General features: G+C 44.6%; 1 protein-coding gene across 2 annotated transcripts in view; it reads right to left on the minus strand.

Moving 5' to 3' along the window:
• LOC140201736 (FHF complex subunit HOOK interacting protein 2A-like) overlaps window positions 1-23,369 on the minus strand; it is an 87,179-nt gene extending 63,810 nt beyond the window's left edge. Inside the window, exons 1-4 of one of the 2 annotated variants that reach the window (XM_072266338.1) lie at window positions 22,933-23,369; window positions 13,626-13,704; window positions 10,253-10,422; window positions 9,739-9,843 (exon numbers count right to left, since the gene is read on the minus strand). In XM_072266338.1, the coding sequence (XP_072122439.1) occupies window positions 9,739-9,843; window positions 10,253-10,422; window positions 13,626-13,704; window positions 22,933-22,977 (399 nt within the window). In that variant the 5' untranslated portion in view covers window positions 22,978-23,369. The remainder of the gene's footprint in view (window positions 1-9,738; window positions 9,844-10,252; window positions 10,423-13,625; window positions 13,705-22,932) is intronic. The other variant, XM_072266337.1, reaches the window with a different exon arrangement.
• Window positions 23,370-23,735: the final 366 nt, after the last annotated feature.

A 23,735-nucleotide genomic window follows, 5' to 3' on the forward strand; every position in this document is an offset into this window, starting at 1 on the left:
CACCCCACCATATCAGATAGTGTTGCAGCCTGTCAGAATGCTCTCCACGGTACCCTAATGAAATTTAGCTATTCTCATGCCTTCTTTATAGCTGCATCGATATGTGGTGTCCAGGCCAGATTTTCAGAGATTTTGACACCCAGGAACTTGTAATTGCTCACTCTCTCCACTTCTGATCCCTTTCCAAGGATTGATTTGTGTTCCCCTGTCCTACCCTTTCTGAAGTCCACAATCAGCATTTTGGTCTTACTGACGTTGAATGCAAGGTTGTTGCTGTGACAGCACTCCATTTGCTCCTGTCCACCCTCTTGTCACCATCTGAAATTCTACCAACAACAGTTGTATCATCAGCAAATTTATAGATGGCATTTCAGCTATGCCTAGCCACACAGTCATGGGTATAGAGAGAGTAGAGCAGTGGGCTAAGCACACATCAACGAGGAAAAAATATTATCACCAATCCGCACAGATTGTGGTCTTCCGGTTAGGAAGCCGAGGATCCAATTGCAAAGGCCCAGGTTCTGTAGCTTATCGATCAGCACTGTACGAATGATGGCATTAAACACTGAGCTATAGTCAATAAACAGCATCCTGTATTGTCCAGGTGGTCTAAAGCCCTGTGAAGAGCCAATTAGTTTAGATAGCATCTACCGTAGACCTATTAGGGTGATAGGCAAATGCAGTAAGTTCAGGTCCTTGCTGAGGCTGGGGTTTATTCTAGCCGTGACCAACCTCTCAAAGCATTTCATCACCACAGATGTGAGTGCTACTGGGCGATAGTCATTAATGCAGCTCACACCACTCTTCTTGGGCATTGATATAATTATTGCCCTTTTGAAGGTGGAGACTTCCAACTGTAGCAGTAAGAGGTTAAAAATGTCCTTGAATACATGCATTGAAGGTGAGAGGAGGTAGATTCAAAGGGGAAGTGAGGGGTAAGTTTTTTTACTCAGAGTGATGGATGCCTGGAATGCGCTGCCTGGTATGGTGGTAGATGCAAATACATTAGAAGCTTTTGAAGGACATTAAGATAGGTACATGGATGTAAGGAAAGTTAAGTGATATGGACATTGTATAGGTAGGAGGGATAAGTTTTTGTTTATTTTAATTTACTTTTTGATAGTTCCTGCACAACTCTGTGGGCCGAAGGGCATGTTCCTGTGCTGTACTCTTCTATGTTCTATGAAATTTAATAAAATCCCAAATTTACAACATAAAATGCAGTACAGCAGAACAGCACAGGAAAGAAACCTGTAAGTCTGTGATGTTGTCCTAAGTTAATGATGTGTGATTACACTAACTCTTTCTGCCTGCATATGGGCCAGATCCCTCCTTTCTCTGCATAGTCAAAAGCCTTTCAAAGAGCTTCCTAAATGTTTCTATCATATTTGCCTCCACCACCATCCCTGGCAGAGCATTTCAGGCACCCACAACTGTGTGCAAAAAAGAACTGCCCTGCCCAACATCTTCCTGTAAATTTACAAACTCTCACCTTAGTACACAATCCGTGGTATTAGCCATTTTGAGTCTAGGAAAACATGCCAACTCTTTACTCTATCCATGCCTTACATAATTTTAGAAAACCTCTATTAATTCACCTCTGAGCCTCCCCCACTAAAGACAAAACAAATCAAAAATTTTCCAACCTCTCCTTATAGCACATGCTCTCTAATCTAGTCAGCATCCCATTAAACCTCTTCTGCACTGTCTCCAAAACCGCCATATCTTTCTGATAAAGGGGCAATCAGAAATGAATGCATTACTCTAGATGTGGCCTAACCTGAAGTGTTATAAACTGCAACATAACCCCCTGACTACACTGGACAACAAAGATTTTGCTTCCTGAATACTTTTGGGTGTATCTTACGGATTTTGGGCTGCTGATCGTGATAACCACCATGAAATTTCCTATTTCACTATTTTTTTGAAATTGCCTATGTTTGTTATTTCAATTCATAATTCAAGTCAGTATAACTGATGCCAGGATAAAATAAGGCATTTTTGTTGGTCCACAGATCAAACAGGTCATCGATGACAGGCAAATCGAAGAACTTCTAGTGGGACCAGAGAAAATCGCATGGAAGGGATTCAAGGATGTTGTAGAAAATTTTATTGGCAATTACAGAGCACAAAATTACGTGCATCTGGTTGATAACATGCTTCAAGCATACAAAACCATGAAGTGCAAAATGTCACTAAAGGTTCATTTTCTGCATTCCTATTTAGACTTCTTCCCTGCAAATATTGGTGCTGTCAGTGATAAGTATGGTGAAAGGTTTCATCAGGACATTACTATCATGGAGAAACAATATCAAGGCAACTGGAATGCATCAATGCTGGCTGATTATTGTTGGACACTTCAGCAAGATGTCACTGAGTACAAATGAAAATCATCAATGAAACAGTTTTTACCTTAGTTGAACTATTGCAGTGTCAGTACCAATATGCAATTAAATGCATCATTTTCAATAAAATTACTTGTTTCTCAAAATTCCTACATGATACAAATAGTCTAAATTTATATACGTGTTCAGCTTCAGGTAACCTATCATAAACGAAGAAAATTTCTGAGGAAGCAATACTTTGGAAAAAAAAATTGTCCAATGCTATTAAAGGAAAGCATACCATATGCTTGCTTATCATTCTCTCATCTTGTGTGGCCACTTTCAGGGACTTGGATAACTTTATATTAACACTGTTAAGAGTCTTGCCATTAACAGTGTACTGTCCCTTTACAGTTGATCTCCTGATGTGCAACACTTCACTCTTGGCTGGATTAAGCTCTGCCATTTCTCCACCCATTTCTGCAAATGATCGATATATTGCTGTATCCTCTGTTAATCTTCTACACGGTTCACAACACCACCAATCTTTGTATCATTCATCCATGCTGTCATTTATACATATGACAAAAAGTAGAGGTCCTAGATCCATACAGAACACACTAGTCACACACCTCCAACACAGCAACACACATAAAATGCTGGAGGAACTTTGCAGGTCCGGTAGCATCTATGGAAATGAATAAACAGTCCACGTTTTGGGCCGGGACACCTCTTCAGGACTGTTTATTCATTTCCATAGACGCTACCTGACCTGCTGAGTTCCTCCAGCATGTTGTGTGCATTGCTCTAGATTTCCAGCATCTGCAGAATCTCCTGATTTGCACCTCCGACCAGAATAAGACTCATTGACTGCTACCTTCTATCTTCCATGGGCAAGCCAATTTTGAACCAGGAGGTTCGTAGTCTGCTGAGGGCTAGATCTGTGGCACTCAAGTCTGATGATCCAGGACTATACCAGAAGACCAAATATAACTTACGTAAGGCTATCTCAAGAGCAAAAGAATGATTCCGATTGAGGTTAGAGGCAGAATCGGATGCACATCAACTCTGGCAGAGTCGGCAGGCCACTACTTCCTACAAAGTGAAACCTAACTTCATGAATGGCAGTGATGACTCACTCCTAGATGAGCTCAAATCCTTTTATGCTCACTTTGAAAGGGAAAATAAAACTGAAGCTATGAGGATATCTGCAGCGTCCAGTGACCAAGTGATCTATGTCTTGGAAGCCAACATCAGAACGTCTTTCCAGAGGGTGAACCCTTGCAGGGTGACAGGCGCCAATGGCGTACATGGTAGGATTCTGAAAGCCTGTACAAACCAACTGGTGGGTATGTTCAAAGACATTTTCAATCTCTCACTGCTGCAGACTGAAGTTCCCTCCTGTTTCAAAAGGGCAATAAGTATACCAGTGCCCAAGAAGAGCAGAGTAAGCTGCCTTAATGACTATTGTCCACTAGCACGCACATCTATGGTGATGAAATGCTTTGAGAGGCAACTCCTGCCTCAGCAAGGTCCTGGACCCACTGCAATTTGCCTATCACCACAATAGGTCTACACTGGATTCAATCTCATTGGCTCTTACTGCGGCCTTGGATCACCTGGACAATACTAATATTTACATCAGGCTGTTGCTTATTGGCTACAGTTCAGTGCTTAACAGTCATTTCTACAGTTCTGATCGACAAGCTCCAAAACCTGGGCCTTTGTACCTCCCTCTGCAACTGGATCCTCAGCTTCTTCACTGGAAGACCACAGTTGGTGCAGATTGGAAGTAACATTTCTGCCTTGCTGAACTGGCACACCTCAAGGATGTGTGCTTAACCCACTGCTCTCTCTGTGAATTGACTGTGGACTTCAGAAAGGGTAAGGAAAAGGAACACACTCTTATCAAGGGATCAGAAATGGAAAGGGTGAGCAATTTCAAGTTTCCGGGTGTCAGTATCGCTGAGGATCGATCCTGGGCCCAGCGTATTGATGCAGTTACAAAAAAAGTATGACAGCAGTTATGGTTAATTAGGAGTTTGAGAAGAATTGATATGTTACTAAAAACATCCAGGACATCTTCAAGGACTGATGCTTCAGAAAGGCGACATCCATCATTAAGGACCTCCATCACCCAGAACATGCCCTCTTCTCATTGCTACCATCAGGGAGGAGTTACAGGAACCTGAAGGCATATGCTCAACAATTCAGGAAGAGCTTCTTCCCCTCTGACATCAGATTTCTAAATGGACAATGAACCCACAAACGCTATCTTGCCACTTTTCCCCTTCTTTTTGCACCATTTTATTTCTTTAATTTAACTTTACATATATATATTCACAACATATGAATATTAAAGCTGATTCTGAAGTCAAAACATCAGATCGCCCTGGATCCCATGCATCTTAATCTTTTTAATGAGTCTACCAGGAGGGACTTATCCATTGCTTTCCTAAAATCCATAACATCCATATGAACAATATAAATATGAAGGTGTGGAAAACTGTGAAAGGAGTTAATGCACCTGTTCACTGAAACTGCTAAACAACCGACTATGTCAACAATGAACAATCATGAAGCTCCCCAATGCTGTAGTCAAGGGACTTCCCAATGGCACAGAAGGAGTTAACAGAGCAGCACAATGGAAAGAAACAACAGAGCTGCCCACCCCCAAAGTGGAAGGTAGTAAAAGGGAATCACCGAGGCAGTGGAAGGAGGCTAAATAGAATAACCCCCACACTTCTAACCAAGCTCTCATCTACTACCCCCGGGTGACACTGCAGAAGGGTATTGGAGTACAATACAGCACCATGTAATATGGAAATGAGCTAGCTGGTCTGTAGGCTGGAACTGAGGTGATCAGTGCTGCAAGTGGGAAAGCCATATTTGGAACAGCCTTTGGTGCATGCCTTAGTCCCCAGGTCTTCATACCTCTCTCTGTCTCTCTCTACCATACACCTAAACCATGGAAGCCTTTTCATTGCCAGATATTCTTTCCACTTGACTTGCCCTGTTGCAGCCACTTTAATTTTCTGTTCCACTCCCACCGCATTCTCTCTCAGTCCTCAGCACCTTAAATGTACCAGTGAAGTTCACCAGAAACTCAAGAAACATCTACTACCATGGCTTCTCATCTCAGATCTGAGTTCCAGAATTGCAAGTCACCTATCCATGCTTCTGGATATCAGGTATTGGTGACGATTCAGTCGTTCAAAGTTCAGAATAAAATTTAACATCCAAGTACGCATATGCTACTATATACTACTTTTACTTTTCTTGCAGATATTTATAGGAAAAGAGATACAACAGAATTCATGAAAAACTACAAATAAATAAAGACTGACAAACAACCAATGTGCAAAAGAAGACAAATTGCACAAATAAAATAATACTGAGAACATGAGTTGTAAGGAGTCCTTGCGCGTCATTAGCAGTCACTGCTCTGAGGAAATTAAGCATCTTACAGTTAAATGTCGGCCCCATTACCTGCTCAGGGAGTTTCCTGTTGTCTTTATCACTGCTGCCTACAATCCACCCCCCCCCCCCGAGTGCAAATGCCAAGGATGCACTGAGAGAGCTTTCTTCAAAACAAGCACCCGCACAATTTCTTCATAATTGCAGGAGGTTTCAATCATGTTAATTTGTTGGAGATTTTACCCAAATTCTTTTAATATGGCACCACAGCCACTAGGGAAACAAACAGATGCGGTACTTACAAAGTCATCGTACACCCTTATCTTGACACATAGAACACAGAACATAAAAATTTACGGCACATTACAGGCCCTTCGGTCCACAATGTTACGCCAACCATGTAACCTACTCTAGAATCTGTCTAGAATTACCCTTAGTGCATAGCCCTCTATTTTTCTAAGCTCCATGTACCTATCTAAGTTCTCTTAAAAGACTCTATTGTATCTGCCTCTACCACCGTCACTGGCAGTGCATTCCACACACCTACGACTCTCTGTGTAAAAAACTTACCTCTGACATTCCCCTTGTACCTACTTCCAAGCACCTTAAAACTATGCCCTCTCGTATTAGCCATTTCAGCCCTGGGAAAAAGCCTCTAGTTATCCACACAGTCAATGCCTCTCACAATCTTATACACCTCTATCAGGTCACCTCTCATCTGCCGTCGCTCCAAGGAGAAAAGGCCAAGTTCACTCATCTCCATAAAGTTAATCGCAGCATACACCACTGCTGAAAATGGAGAAACCAGCCAAGAGGACCATCACTGTATGGCCTAATGAGGTCATCTCTATGCTTCAAGACTGTTCTGAATGGACCAACTGGACGCCACAAATGGAGCAGACACAGACCTTGAGAAATATGCCTCATCAGGGGGTAGTGACGGATAAAGTAAAGAACTAGTAAGTTGATTGGTGAGATGAGGTAAGAGAGGGAAAAGGGGATGGAAAATGGAGGAGGGGGGAGGTTGAGGGACATTACCAGATGTTTGAGAAATCGATGTTCATGCCATCAGGTTGGAGGCTACCCAAACGGAATATAAAGTGTTGTTCCTCAACCTAAGTGTGGCCTCGTCACAACAGTGGAGGAGGCCATGGATGGACATATTGGAATGAGAATGGGAAGTGGAACTAAAATGGGTGGCCACTGCTTGTTTTGGCAGATGGAGCGTAGATGCTCGGCAAAGTGGTCTCCCAATCTACATCAGGTCTCACCGATGTACAGTAGGCCACACCAGGAGCACCGAACACAGTAAATGACCCCAACAGACTCACAGGTGAAGTGTCGCCTCACCTGGAAGGACTGTTTAGGGCCCAGGATGGTAGTGAGGGAGCAGGTGTAGCACTTGTTCCGCTTGCAAGGATAAGTGCCAGGAGGGAGATCAGTGGGGAGGGACGAGTGGACAAGGGAGTTGCGTAGGAAGCAATCCCTGCAGAAAGCAGAAAGCGGGGGGTGGGGAGGAGGGAAAGCTGTGCTTTGTGGTAGGATCCTGTTGGAGGTGGCGGAAGTTTTGGAGAATTATGTGCTGGACGCGGAGGCTGATGTGGGGTGGTAGGTGAGGACAAGAGGAACCCTATCCCTGGTCGGGTGGCAGGAGGATGGGGTAAGAGCAGATGTGTGTGAAATGGAAGAGATGTGGTTGAGGGCAAATTTCTCACGTCTGCCTCCAAGTGGCACATACTGGTACATGCTTCAGCTGGCAGGCTAAACAATGTGAGGGGGTGGTGTTAACATGGCATCACTGGGCGAAGGACCTTGTCGACGAAGTCACCGGCCAGGGCGGATGAGTTCCCCGGAGAACTACAGCGACCATGTGTTCGAGACCAGGGTGAGCCACCGAGTTGGAGGTCTTTGGCTTTGCTCTGGTCCGGAGAGGGATGGGCACAGCCCGGCCTCACCAGTCTGAGACTGACGATGGCGCCCCTACGACCCATAGGCAGGTTGCGGGATCCAAACTGAACTGTGAGGTTAAACACAGCTCCAATGTCATATTTGCTGAAGACAACACTGTTGTTGGTCGAATCAAAGGTGGTGATGGATCAGTATATAGGAGGGATGTTGAAGATGTGGCTGAGTGAGGTGACAACACCAACCTCTCACTCAATGTCAGCAAGACCAAGGAGCTGATTATTGACTTCAGAAGGAGGAAGGAGGTCCATGAGCCAGTCCTCATTGGGGGATCAGAGGTTTAGAGGATCAATATGTTTAAATTCTTCAGTGTTATCACTTCAGAGGATTGGTCCTCGACGCAGCACATAGATATAATTAAGAAGAAAGCACAGCAGCACCTCTACTTCCTTTGAAATTTGTGAAGATTCGGCATGACATCTAAAACCCCTCCATCCAGGCCATGCTTTCTTTTGCTGCTGCCAGCAGGAAGGAAAATACAGGAGCCTTAGGTCCCACTCTGCCAGGTTCAGGAACAGTTATTACCCCTCAACCATCAGGCTCCTGAAGCAGGATAGCTTCACTCAGCCAACACTGAACTGATTCCATAACCTATGGACTCACTTTCGAGGAACTTACAACTCATGATCTCGATATATATAACAGACACACACACACACACACACACACACACACACACACACACACACACACACACACACACAATTTATTTATTTATTATTTTTCTTTTTTTGTGTTTTCTCAATTTCTTTTGCACATTTGTTGTTTGTACATCTATGTATGCAGTTTTTTATTGATTCTATTGTTTCTTCGTATTTACTGTGAATGCTCACAAAAAATGAATCTCAGGGAAATATATGGTGACATATATGCACTTTGATAATAAATTTAGTTTCAATATTGAACAGAAGCAGATTGAAAATCGCCCGCCTATACGCTGATTTGTCATCACCTTTGACTCGACTAAGCACGCAGTCTTGTAGTGCACCTGGGCTGACGGTGAGTGTGGGGGAGAAGCTGTTGCCAGTCCGAACTGACTGAGATCTGTCAGTGAGGATCAAGTTGCACAGGAAAGTATCAAGGGCCAGGTTTTGGAGTTTGGTGATGGGGATTCAGGGGAGGATAGTGTTGAATGCTGAACTGTAGTCAATAACAAGCATCGTGACATATGCTCCAGAGCCAAGAGAAGGGCTAATGAAATGACATCTGCTGTTGATCTCTTGTGCTGACAGGCAAATTGGAGTGGATCCTGGTCCCCCTACAGGCAGGAGTCAATATGCTTCATGACCAATCTCTCGAAACACATCATCACAGTGGATGTCAGTGCTACTGGATGATAGCCATCAAGGTATGTTACCATATTCTTCTTGGGCACTGATATGATGGAAGCCTGCTTGAAGTAGGTGGGTACCTCGGACTGCTGAAGCAAGTGGCTGAGGATGTGACTGAACACTTCAGCCAGTTGACTAGCACAGGTCTTCAGTACTCAGCTGAGTACGTCGTCGGGGGCAGATGCTTTTTGTGGATTCACTCTCCCGAAAGCTGCTCTCAGACCAGAGTCTAAAATCACAGGGTCATTGGGAGCTTTGGGGTTCAGGAAGGTGCCTCCACATTCTGTTGGTCAAAGCAGGCGTAAAAGGAATTGAGTTCATCTGACAGCAAAACCTTGTTGTCATTGGAATAATAACTCCTCTGGACCGATCTCATGTGAATGCTTCCTGTTTTTTGAACTGTTATCGTCTATGCTTGACCTGCTGAGCATTTCCCAGCATCACAATTTGAGTATCTCGCCTCCTCTTCCTTGGACTACTGTTTCCCAGTGGCTTACTCCATGGTGTGCTGCTCTGGGTCTGACACAGCTGGACAAGGACCATATGTCAAAGCAGCTGCAGTGCAACAGCTTTCAGACACACATTGCTCAAGTTCACACAGGCACAATGATCGGCATGTCAAAGGGTGCGAGGAAATGGCTAAATATCAAGCAGAAGTCAACATTAAGTGCTTGGTTAGTGGGGGATTGCGTTGGACTCACCTGGACAGGCCGGTGCACATTGATATGAGGCAGTAACGGCTGCTGAATTTGCCCTAGGAGTTTGGTGGCAAGGACCAGTACCTGCTGTTTCATGCCAGGGGGATACTGTGAACAAGAAAACATAGCTCATCTTGGATCCGATGATGCTCATGCTGAACCAACTCCCAATGTATTCTGCCAGTTCCAACCCTTGCTCAGGAATATGACTCCCTGCACCCACAGTCCAACCAGCCCCACCCACCCCATCTCTTCCCCCACCAGCAGAATTCTCTCCCTCGGACCTACTACTGAGCGTTGCTACCCATCTCTTCGCTTTCGTCACCTCATACCTTCCCAGTCACACCTATGTGACCACTCATCCCACCTACACCTCTTGTCAGCCCTACCCATTTACACCGGTTGCTCCCTCTAATTCTCCAAGCCCCAACCACATCCTCACCAACACCGCACCATCTATTCCTCCCTCCTCCCGTTTATAGTTCTGTGTCCCTCCTTCGCTGCTAATTTTGCTTACCCCAGCCTTGGCTAGAGTACAGAGTGTCTCCAGTATCTTATGCTGTAAGAAATATTCCATACATGGACCCGTCTCTCCTGATCCACTCTGCTTCTCCTCGTAAATAAGTATATCCACCATCTGCCTTAGGTGCCATGGGATGTCTGTTTGTCTCACTGGGAGGTTTTCATCTGGAAAACAAGATAATGCTGAGTTTGTCTCAGTGTTACAAACAACCAGGAACTGCTCACTCACTTCCAGTGACTGATTTTACCATCACGCTGGTACACAGTAGGCACTGAAGTCATTAGCATGTACTGAAAACAACACACACAGTACTGATCCAAACTTGGAGGAACCAGTTATTGTTTCAGGATATCTATTCATCTTCTGAGGTATTTTTGAAACAGTATGTAGAGAGCTCTACTAAGAAAGGCGCTGTACCCAACCTTAGGGAATGAGAATGGGTGAGTAATAGGAGTGTCTGAAGAAAGAAGTGTAAAGATTGAGAATCAGCAAGTCTCTGTAAGAGTTGAAATCAAAGATGTTAGGTTAAGCAAAACCTTGACTCACAAAGGTTTGAATCTGATCAGGAAAAAGAAGGAAGCTTATGTCATGTATTGAATAAGTCACAAGGTTTCTAGGAGAGAACTTAAGAAAGAATTAGGACAAAAAGGAACCATGGAATGATCTTGGCAAATAGGATTAAGGAGAATCCTAAAGTCTTTTACAAGTATAGTAGAAGTGAAAGACTAGGCGAAGAGAGCAAAGTGGTAATCTCTGCTAGCTGCCATGGAATATGAGTGAAATCTAAATGAATACTTCTTATTGGTATTTACCAGAGAGGATGGGGAGGTTGGAGAATCAAGGAGAGATACACTGACATTTCATGTACTTTCTCTCTCCTTCTGTTCACTCTCTCTCTCCCATCACTCCCTTATCTGATTCCACGTACCACCTTCCTTATTATCAGATATTAGCATCTGCAGCTTCTTGTTTCTCCACTTACCATCCCCCAACCCCTGTTTCTAACTCCATACTCGCCTCTCCCCATTGGGATCCACCTGCTCTTCATCTCCCTCCTCATCTGACTCTACCTGTCATCTGCAGAATTAAGGACCAGGGCCTGATGAGATGTACCTCAGGATGCTTTGGGAGGAAAGGGAGCAGATTGCTGAGATCCTGACAGAAATGTTTAAACCTTTGTTAACCACTGACGATGTGCCAAATGTTTAGAAGAAAACAAATGTGGTACATTTATTCAAGAAGAGCTGTAATTATAAGATAAATCATTGTAAGCAGTTAGTTTAACTATCATTGTTAAGTAAGTTATTGGAAACAAGTCCAATGGGCAGGATTAAGTAGGGATTGATTAGGAAAAATCAGCATGGATTGGTCTGGGAGAGATGGCAAGGTAGATAAAGGCGTATCTTTGACATTGCATACCCCTCCCTTTCACCTCTGAATACAAGCTATCTCTCCTCTATAATCTCAGTCCTAATGCAGAGACTCAGCTCAAAAAGTTGACTATCTCTTTGCCTGTGCTTTTGCTGCCTGACCTGCTGAGTTGCTGCAGATATTTACTTTTTGATTATGAATGCAGGTGGTCCAATTAGCAAGTTTGCATACAAAAAAAACTGGCGGATCACAGAAAAGTCTGTCAAAGGATACGGTAGTTTCATAGATCAGCTGGAAAACTGGAAGGTGTCATGACAGGTGGAACATAATCTAATGGAAAGTTAAATTCTGGTAGGACATATAGAATACAGGGCAGCGTGCTAGTGTAGTGATTAGCTTAATGCTGTAAAGTACCAGCGATCTGGGTTCAATTCCTGCCACTGTCTGTGTGTTCTCCCCATGACCACACAAGTTTCCAAAGATGTATGGGGTTGGCAAGTTAATTGATTACGTGGGTACAACTGGGCAGTGTGGGTTCATTGGTCTGGAAGAGCCTGTTACCCTGCTGTATCTCTAAATCATAAACAAATAAATAAATGGCAGGGACTTCAAGAGCATTGATGTATAGAGACCAAGGAGGAGCCCATAGCTGGCTGAAAATGGTGACACAGGTGGACACGGGGTGAAGAAGGCATTTGGTATGCTTGCCTTCATAGACTGAGGCATTGTGTATTAGAGAACATCATGATATAGCTGTACAAAACACTGGTTAGACCGAGCTTAGAGTATTGTGTGCAGTTCTGGTTGCCTCACTGCAGAAACGATGCAGCAGCAGGACAGAGAATGCAGAAGAGATTCATCAGAATGTTACCTGGAACATAGAGCTGTAGTTATAAAGAGAGTTTGGCCAGAGTGGGATTATTTTCACTCGAGTGTAGGAGGCTGAGGGTGACCTTGTAGAGGTTTATGGCCTTATGAGGGACATAAGGTACGAAAGATAGTTACAGTCATTTCCCCGAGGCAGGTGAGTCACAAACAAGAGAGCACAGATTTAAGGCGAGAGGGGAAAATTTAAAAGAAATGAGAGGGTAGATTTTTCACAGAAGGTAATCATCTGGAACAAATTGTCAGAGGAAGTGGAGTTTAAAAGCATTGGGGCAGGTACGTGGAAAGGAAGTGCGCAGAATAATATGGAGCTCAGGCAGGTATATAGAAAAAGTGTATCACGGTCAACATGAACAAAGTAGGCTAAAGGGCCCATGTAGGGTGCTGAACTAGTTTGATACTAGTTCAGAGTAAGGTGCTGGAAAAACCAATAACCTTTTAACAGGATAGTCCTAGAACTAAGGTAGCAACAATGCTTAACACTGTGTAAAGAGCACAATGAACATAAGAATGAGTAGGCTAATTAACCCCTTGAGCCTTCTCCAACAAACAAGATCAGTATTGACAAAATGCAGTGCATGGAACAATCTTAAAGCTACAATAACAACATTTAAAAGACTTTTAGACAAGTACATGGAAAGATTTAGAGTGACATGAGTCAATTGTGGACAAACAGAACCAACTTGGTGGGCACCACTGTTGGCATGGACCAATTGAGCTGAAGAGCCTACTTCTCAGCTATATGACTCTATAACTTGGCAAGAGTATGGAAAAATTCAAGGCCAAGTCTATCAGGTCCATTGAAGCCCATTTCTTCTCTCCTAAATCACATGGAAAATTATCTCCTAGTTTTCCAATTCTCCCATCAACCCCCCCACCATTCTAGGCACCCAACTTTCTCAGTAAACCCCACCCCTTTAGACCCCTAATTCTCTCACCAACGCCCACCTCAGGCTTAATATTTCAAACACTCTGCTCCTCAAATCCCCTGATTCTCCCACTGAAGCCCTGCCCTCTGCCCTCCTGAAGGATTGTTCCATACAGTACATTGGAAAATAAGCCATTCCACTTTAATTCATCAAAGACTTTGAATATAATCATGCAGCCAAACCTGTGGTCACAATGTAATAATTGGTGATTCCTTTCCAGTGACCGATGAAGGACTCTAGCAGCTGAATAGGCCCTTCTTCCTTTAACAGAAAAAAGGAAGTAAAATATTGCATGCTGAATTGTTTTGGAAAGAGTTATCAAGCAATACCTTTTTCAAGGTAAAACATTTTGCATGGTAAAATAATACTGCACAGAAGTACTCAGAAGGACTACAGGCAGTATATATGTAGTGCCCAGTCATAGGGACAAAGCCTTCAGTAAAGCAGGGCTGTGACAACTGAAGGCTCAGCTTTCCACTCCCTGCACTCCGGTTGAGCATAACTCCCAGGGAATCAGATTACTTGATGCAAGGACTGTCAACCCCTCACTTTGAGTCAGATTGTGCAGATATCAGAAGTGAGTGGCAGCTGGAAAATCCCAGTCAGAATCCAGGCAAAGTCAGTCAGGAACTGCAACTCAAAGGGCAATGTGTAAAAACAGCATGAAATATAATGGACTACCAAACCACATCCAGCAGCTCCAGAACCATCCCTAGAGATCATTGTCCAACTCCCACACAATCCCTTCCCCTTCTGACTGATAGGATTTCTGGACACTCCTGTTCACTACCTAAAAGTTGACCAAAGGCTCATCCCTACCCTAAGAGTACCTTAAAGAATCCCATACTTCACCTGGACAGTGTTGTCTCCACCTCCTGATCACCCTGAACCATGAACGTCATTCATCAAAACCAGACTCAGACATCCACCTCAAGTCAATAGGCAGATGAACAATTGCTTATCCCCAGACAATATTCCCTGATGGTCCTGCCCCAATACAATGACTGTCCTGTCCAGCAACCACGAAGCAACGTGCAGCCTGCCCACCAACCCCCATACAACACACTAGGATTGTCTTTTCTACAACTCTAGACAGCAGTCGAGTTCTTCTCTCACTCTCAGACAATCCCACCTTGTTCCATGGCACAGCCCTTGGCAGTACTCCTGAAACAATGCTACAGCTAAGCACTATCCTGACAATCCTGCTCACCATCCCTGTACAGGCCTAGTCCTGACCAAAAGGCTTAGACAGTCCTGCCCCCAACACACCACTTTCCCTAGTTCTACTTCCCCAAAACTAACCCAGACAATGCAGATCCCAAACTTCCATTGTGTCCATCACCAACACACTTGACCCCACACTGTCATGTTTAGATAATATGCCTCCCTAGACAATCCCATGAGCCAAATTAGCCTCTTACATCATGAAACCCACACGCATTCCCCAAGCATCCTGATCCCCAACAAATCCTGACACCCTATGCACCTCTGTTGTGTATTTATTGAAGTAGGGCCTGCAAAGAAAATCCTGGGAACTACAGACAAGTAAATCTAACACCTCTGGTAGGTACATTACTGGAGGGGATTTTCAGAGATACATGCATTTGAAAAAGACAGCAGTTAATTCAGAATAATCAGCACAACTTTGTGTGTGGGAGATCCATGACTCAGAAATTTGATTGAGTTTTTTGAAGAAGTAACCAAGGGTATTGTAGCAGATTGATCTATATGGATTTTATTAAGGCCTTTGAAAAGGTTCATGGTGGTAGTTGGATACAGAAAGTCAGATTGCATGGGATTCAGGTAGACCTAACAAGATGGATATGCAATTGACTTGATAGCAGGATGCAGAGGATAATAATCAAAGGGTTGTTTCTTGGATTGAAGGCCTGCAACTTGTAATGTTCCCCAGGAATGGTGCTAGACCCATTGTTGTCTGTCATCTAAAGTAATGACTTAGATAAGAATTTACAAGGCATATTTACAGATGACACAAAAATAAGGTGGTGCCATTATTTGGTTTTCAGAATTTACAGGGGGAACTTGATTAGTTGGGTAAGAGAACTGAGGAATGGTAAATTGAGGTCAACTTTGATGAGCGAGGTATTGCATTTTGGGAAGATGAATGAGGGTAAGGCAGTGAATGGCCCTGGGGAACTGAAGAACAAATGGACCTAGGAATACAAGTACAGTTTCCTGAGAGTGACATCACAGGTAGACAGCTTGGTGAAGAAGGCTGTTGGCATGCTCACCTTCATTTGTCAGGAGATTGAGTACAGAAGTTGGGATATTACGTTATGTTATCATAAAAGTCTTTGGTGAGTCTGCATTTGGAATATTGCGTTCGGTTTTAGTCATCCTGCTATAGGAAAGATGCCATTATGTTGGAAAGAGTGCAGAGGAGATTTATGAGGATGTTGATGGAACTCTAAGCACTGAGTTATGGAGAGAGATTGAGCAGGTTGGGACTTTTCTCACTGTAAGATAGAATGAGAGATGATCTTACAGAATGTATAAAATTATAAGGGGCATGGATAGGATAAATGCACACAGTCTTTTTCCCAGCATTGAGAAATCAAGAACCAGTTGGCATAAGTTTAAGGTGAGAGGAAACCTGAAAGGCAACTTTCTCATCCAGGAGTGGTCAGTATATGGAATGAGGAAGTGGTTGAGGCAGGTACATTAACATTTAAAGGTACCTGGACAGATACGTGGATAGGAAAGGCTCAGAGCAAAAGTTCCCAACATGGGATCCAAGGACCCCTCGGTTAATGGTAGGGGTCCATGGCATAAAAAAGGTTGGGAGCCCCTGGTTTAGAGGGACATGGACCAAATGCAGGCCAGTGGGACGAGCTTAAATGGGAATCTTGGTCTCCATAGACGAGTTGGGCCAAATTGAATTGAATTGACTTTATTAATTAAGCCTTCATATACACGAGGAGTAAAATCTTTATGTTACGTCTCCATCTTAATGTGCAATATGCAATTTATAATAAATACTATGTACAACAGGATAGTCAATATAACACAGAAATATAGCTGTGTCAGCATGAATTAAGTAGTCTGATGGCCTGGTGGAAGAAGCTGTCCTGGAGCTTGTTCATCCTGGCTTTTATGCTGCAGTACCATTTCCCGGATGGTAGCAGCTTGGTGACTCGGGTCCCCAGTGATCCTTCGGGCTGTTTGTACACACCTGTCTTTGTAAATGTCCTGAATACTGGGAAGCTCACATCTACAGATGCACTGGGCTGTCTGCACCACTCTCTGCAGAGACCTGCAATTGAGGGATGTACAGTTCCCATTCCAGGCAGTGATACAGCTAGTCATGATGTTCTCAATTGTGCCCCTGTAGAAAGTTCTTAGGATTTGGGGGCCCATACCAAACTTCTTCAACTGTCTGAGGTGAAAGAGACGTTGTTGTACCTTTTTCATCACACATCTGGTATGTACAGACCACGTGAGGTCCTTGGTGATGTTTATGCTGAGGAACTTAAAGCTGTTCACCCTCTCAACCCCAGATCCATTGATGTCAATAGGGGCTAGCCTGTCTCCATTCCTCCTGTAGTCCACAACCAGCTCCTTTGTTTTTGAGGGAAAGGTTATTTTCTTGACACCACTGTGTCAGGGTGATGACTTCGTCTCTGTAGACAGCCTCATTATTATTTGAGATTAGGCCATTTCTATGCTGTGTGATTCTAAGACCAACCCCAAGACACCAACAGAGCCAGTTCTCATCATCTCCCCTCCTCAATTCCCCTATCCCCTCGACCTCTTTCCCACTCCTGACTACCGTCCCCCCATCTCCTCACATTCCCGTCCTCCACACCCATTCACCTCCCTCCATGTCTACATCACCCCAACAGAAATCCAGGAAAGGCATCCTCCCAAGGATGAGCCCTGACATATTCCATTCCCAGGATGATTTTAGTCACCTCAAACTATTCTGTCCTCCACTCCTAGACATCAACCTCAGATCAGGTAGTATCTGCAGATGTCCAGTCAGCTGGTCCCAGACATCACCGTTCAACAGCACTGTTCCCAAACCCATTCAAAAACACTGTTTTGGTAAAATGCCCTTCCATCCTCAGGAACCAACCGCAAACAGTTCTGGACCTAAACCCCAGACAATCCTCCACAACCCCTGCTGCTTGACCTTCATTAAGCTGTGCCTCTAAATTCTGTTCCTCCTCATTTTGTTACAGTAATTTGCTCATCACCAATACTTTTGACAGAATACAATGAAGATTTCTCAGACTGATTCTCGGTGTGTGGGTTAGTCATACCAGAAGAAACATAGACAATTGAGCCTATTATCTCTTGAGTTTGCAAGAATGAAACTCAACCTCTGAAAAATACAAAATTCTTAAGGGTCCTGACAGGCCTGTGGTTTTTTGCTGGCTGGGTTGTCTAGAACCGGAGGTCACAGTTTCAAGATGTGGGTCTGCATTCAAGACTGAGGTGAGAAGAAATTTCTTGGTCATGAATCTTGGGAAACTAGCTATCCAAAAGTCTTGGATAGAGATCTCCAAAAAACTGCTTCGGCACAACTGGACTATAGCATTCATTTCTGGATGAGAGAATGTGTGCTATAAGGATAGGCGCGAAACATTTGGGTTGTTTTCTCTAAAATGGTGGATGCTGAGGTGAGACCTGATAAAGGTTTATAGAATTGAGATGCATAGATTTAGAAAGCCAGTATCTTTTGTCCCCCCAGAGTCAACACGTCTAATATTAGTGGCCAGGCATTTAATAAGAGAGGGGGAAAGTCAAAGGAGGTATACAGGGCAGGTTTTAAACGCCCTCTGCTAGGTGTCTGGAATGTGCTGCCAGGATGGCTGTTGGTGGTATTTAGTGCATACAGGTTCAATTTCAACATTTAAGAGAAGTTTGAATAAGTACATGGATGGGAGGGGTATGAAACGTTATTGTCAAGGTGCAAGTCAATGGACTAGGCAAAATAATATTTTGGCATGGACTAGATAGGCCAAAGGGCCTGTTTTTGTGTTTTTATGCTGTTGTGCTCTATGACTCTATAAGTGCATGAAAATGCAGAGGATGAAAGGATATGGGACTATGCGTGTGTCGAAGGAATCAGTTTAATTAGACATCATAAATTTGCAATAACATCACATTCAAGTTCATTATCGTCTGACTATACATATATACAACCAAACAGAACAATGTTACTCTGGCCCACAGTGCACCCACAATATATATGTCACACACAGCACATTAAACAAAATATTACCACAAATAAATTAGAAAAGTACAATTCGAAAATGCATGTAGTGCACAGCACAGGTAAACAGCAAACAGCTCGCTGTCCTACTGACGAGACCTCAGTGGTAGCAGGGTATTCATTAGTCTCACAGCCTGAGAGAAGGGCATGTTCCTGAGTTGTACTATAAGACCATAAACGTAGGAACGGAATTAGGCCATTCTGCCCATTGAGCCTGCTCTGCCATTCCATCATACTGATCTATTTTCCCTCTCAACCCAATTCTCCTACCTTCTCTCTGTAACCTTTGACACCCTGACTAATCAAGCACCTATAAACCTCCTCTTTAAATATACCAAATGATTTAGCCTTCATAGGCATCTGTGACAACGAATTCCACAGATTCATCACCCTCTGCTAAAGTCATTCCTCATTATCTCCGTTTTAAAGTAATGTCCCTGTATTCTGAATCTGTGCACTCTGGTCCTAAACACCCCCACAAAAGGAAACATCCTCTCCACATTCACTCCATCAGGCCTTTCAATAATTGATAGGTTTCAGTGAGATTCTGCCACGTTCTTCTAAACTCCAGCATACAGGTCCACAGCATCAAATGCTCCTCATATATTAAACCTTTAATTCCCAGAATCATTCTCATTTACCTCCCCAATGCCAGCCCATCTTCTCTTAAATAAGGGCCCTAAAACTGCTCACAATACTCTGTGCAGTTTGACCAATGCTTTATAAAGCTACAGCATTACATCCATGCGATTATATTTTAGTCATTTTGAAATGAATGCTAGCATTGCATTTGCCTTCCTTACCACCGACTCAACCTGCAAGTTAACCTGCATGATGCAAAGGGACTCCCAAGTTTAAGTCCTCTGCAGACTCCTCAACACCACCTGCCCTTCCACATATCTTCATATCATCTGCACATATGACCACAAAGTCATCAATTCCATAATCCAAATCATTGATATACATATAACGTGGAAAGAAGCAGTCCCAAAACAGTCCCCTGTGGAACAGCAACCAACCAAAAAAGGCACCTGTTTTTCCACTTTGCCTCCTGCTAGTCAGCCAATCTTCTATCCATGCTAGTATCTTTCCTGTAATACCGTGGGCTCTGATCTTGTTAAGCAGTCTCATGTGCAGCACCATGTCAAAGGCCTCCTGAAACTACAAGTAAGCAACATCCACTGACTTTTTTTTGGGTGTGTGCCTGTGTGCATGCGCGCATCCGTGATGATGTCTTTTTCATGGTTTTTTTTTACAAGGCGCGGAGCGAGAGATAGAGAGAGACTGTGTGGCGCACCACTCCTTACACAGACATTTTCGCAGTATTTCCCCTTTATCTTACAAGGTCGAATTGCGATCTCGACACTCCACTCGGCACGGATGGAAAGCGTACTCGGGAGCGGACCCAACTGGTTCCGAACCCGGGAACCTCCGCTCCCAGGTCCGGCGCTGATGTCATTGCGCCACCAGCCAACTCTCCATTGCCTTTTCTTTGTCTACCTTGCCTGCTCTTTCCACAAGGAACTCCAAAAGATTTGTCAGGCAAGATTTCCCCTTCAACATATGACAGTCCCGCCATCCCGGGAATTAACCTCGTGAACCTACGCTGCACTCCCTCAATAGCTAGATTGTCCTTCCTCAAATTTGGAGACCAAAACTGTACACAATACTCCAGCTTTGGTCTCACCGGGGCCCTGTACAACTGCAGAAGGACCTCTTTGCTCCTATACTCAACTCCCCTGACAGAGATTCTCCCTTTAGAACACTTCTTCTTTGAGTTGTATCTACCCTGAGCTTTCTGAATTGTTCCCAGAACTCCAGTCATTGCTGCTCTGGCGTCATCCCTGCTAGTCTCCCCTTCCAATCAACTTTGGCCAGCTCCCCTCTCATTGCCTCTGTAATTCCCTTTATTCCACTGTAATATTGATACAACTGATTTTATTTTCTCCCTCTTAAACTACAGGGTGAATTCTATCATATTATGATCCTAAGGGTTCCTTTACCTTAAACTCGCTAATCAAATCTGGTTCATTACACAACACCCAATCCAGAATTGCCTTTTCTCTGGTGGGTTCAACTACAAGCTGCTCTAGAGAGCCATCTTGTAGACATTCTACAAATTCCCTCTCCCTTTTCCAACACCACACCGATTTTCTAATCTACCTTCATATTCAAATCACCCTTGACTATCATACATTGTACCCCACATCGTGGCTGCTGTTCAAAGGCCTGTATATAACTCCCATCAGAGCCTTTCCACCCTTGCAGTTTTGAAGTCTGTCCACAAAGATTCTACATCTTCCAATCCTATGTCACCTCTAAGGATTTGATTTCATTTTTTAACCAACAGAGCCACGCCACTCCCCCTATCTACCTGCCTACCCTTTCAATACAATGTGTATCCTTGAATGTTAAGCTCCCAACTATGATCTTCTTTCAGCTACAACTCAGTGATGCCCATAACACCATACCTGCCTATCTCCATCTGTGCTACAAGACCATCTACATTATTCCATGTACTGTGTGCATTCAAATATATCATCTTCATTCCTGTATTCATAACCCTTTTTGATTTGGCCCACATGTTACACTTCAATTCGTCCCACTCACTGTGATTTTGCCCTACCATCTGCCCACCCTTCACTGCGTCTATTTAAGTAACAACTGCCTTATCCTCAGCCCCATCATTCTGGGTCCGATCCTCCTGCCAAATTAGTTTAAATCCTCCCCACAGCTCTAGCAAACATGCCTGCAACTTATTGGTCTCTCTCAAATTCAGATGTACCCCATCCTTCCTGCACAGGTCTTACCTTCCCTAGAAGAGATCCCAATAATCCAGAAACCTGCCCCCCGCACCAATTCCTCAGCCACACTTTCACTTGCCAAATCATCTTATTCTTACCCTCACTGGTGCATGGCACAGGCAGCAATCCAGAGATTACTGCCCTTGAGGTCCTGCTCTTCAGCTTTCTACCTAACCCTTTATATTCTCTTTGGTACCAATATGTACCACAACTTCTGGCTGTTGACCCTTTCCCTTGAGAATGCTGTGGACCCAATTCGAGATATCCCTGACCTTGGCACCCAGGGGCAACGTACCATCCGGGTATCTTACATGCACAGAATCCCCTATCATTAATGCACTCCTCTGCTCTCTCTTTCTGAGCCACAGAGCCAGCCTCAGTGCCAGAGATCCAGTTGCTGGAGCTTCCCCCGGTAGGCCGTCCTGTCCCCACAATGTACTTTACTTATTATTCAGGGCTACAGCCACAGGGGGACTCTACCCTGTTCTGTTTTCCAAGAGAGCTGTGGAACTCAACCACCATGTCTACTCAAGAAAAGGGTTAAATAATTTTCAAGCAACACACATCAAAGTTGCTGGTGAACGCAGCAGGCCAGGCAGCATCTGTAGGAAGAGGTGCAGTCGACGTTTCAGACCTCTTCCTACAGATGCTGCCTGGCCTGCTGCGTTCACCAGCAACTTTGATGTGTGTTGCTTGAATTTCCAGCATCTGCAGAATTCCTGTTGTTTTTTTAAAAATAATTTTCATACTTTAACAGAGCTAAGGGATGTGGGGCTTGTGCAGGAGAGTAGTGCTGAGCTAAAAGTTGTGTTCTTCCTAAACGGAACAAGGGGATAAACTAGCCTCCTGGAGCTTAATTTATATTCTTGGATTAAGTTAACTAGGATGTGGTTCCTTTATCTAACGCTATTAAACAACAATCCCACAATAGTAATCTTTCCGTCCCCGGAATGATTGCCGGAACCTGTACGTTTTCCTTACAGTTTTTCCAGGCTTAAAGTTGGGTGGTCCTTTAACACATTCTCTCTCTAACACCCCCCCCCCCCACCGTTTTTTATTTTCAGAGTTTCATATTCTCCTTCCTTAAAGTCTCCGTCATTATAATCACATTTTATTTAACCATGGTTTTGTGGTCTAATCATTACCGATCCAGTGGGTTCAACAACAGAGCCCTGCTGCCACTTCCCCCCAAGCCCACTATCCCGGTCACCCATGCTTTCTCCCCCTTCCCTTCATCCACAAGGAGAGGGAGACCCTGCACTCCCCCGCCTCCCTCTCCCTGCTGCACCTTTGCCACACGGGCCGCTCTGCGCCGATCAGCCCCGGCTCCCTCCCCTCCAGTCCCGGGCCCTCGCCTCTCCAACCCCCCGGATGAGCTGCGAAGGCCCGGCTAGACGGAGCTGAGGACCCGCTGCTCGCCGCCCGGCCTCGGCCCCAGCACCTCACCGTCTCCACGGCCTGCTGCAGTAGGGCACTCAGTCTGCTCAGCATCTCGGGGGCGGGCGACTCCTTCCCCGGAGCCCGTCCGGGGCGGGAAGCGGCGGAGGAGGCGACAGGAGAACCCGAGGACTGGGCCTGACCTTGGAACCTGCGGTTACCCGGGAAACGGGGAGGGGAAGAGAGGAGCAGATGGGAGAGTTTTGTTTGGTGAGTTTCGGGGGTGGGGGAGAAGAGCAGCGGTGCTGGAAGGGGTGAGAGGGGAGAATGTGGGGGAATAGGGAGGGGTTGAGGAGTGGCGGAGAGAACAGAGCGAGGATGAGAGGGGAGAGGAGATGAGTGAGGAGCGGGGAAGAGATGAGGGTGAAAACGGAGGGGAAGATGATAAAGAGTGAGGGGAGATGGGAATGGGAAGTGAGTTGGGGAGGAGAAGGTCGTGAATGAAGGGGAGAGGTAAGGGAAATAAGGGAGGAGAATGTGGGTGGGAGGTGGAGAGTGAGGTGAGGGTGAGTAGGGAATAGGGGTGGGGAGAAGGAAAAGGATGGAGATGAATAGTTGGGAATAGAAAGGATTTGGGACTGGATTTCACTCTTGGTGCAGGTACAAGATAGCATCAAACATCGGTAATTTGGTCTGTTTTTACTATTCTGTGTATTTTTGTGACTTAACTGCCTGGGAGACTCGTTTCCCCATCGTGCCTTTGCTGACTATTCAATTGTCGCTCTTCGCTGCTCTTTCCCTGCAATCGTGCTCTGTACTGATTACTTTAGATTCATTTGACATGTATTCAGGACAGTGTTGGGAATGGACTG

This window comes from Mobula birostris, chromosome 8, assembly GCF_030028105.1.
Source record: "Mobula birostris isolate sMobBir1 chromosome 8, sMobBir1.hap1, whole genome shotgun sequence".
Lineage (NCBI taxonomy): Eukaryota > Metazoa > Chordata > Chondrichthyes > Myliobatiformes > Myliobatidae > Mobula > Mobula birostris.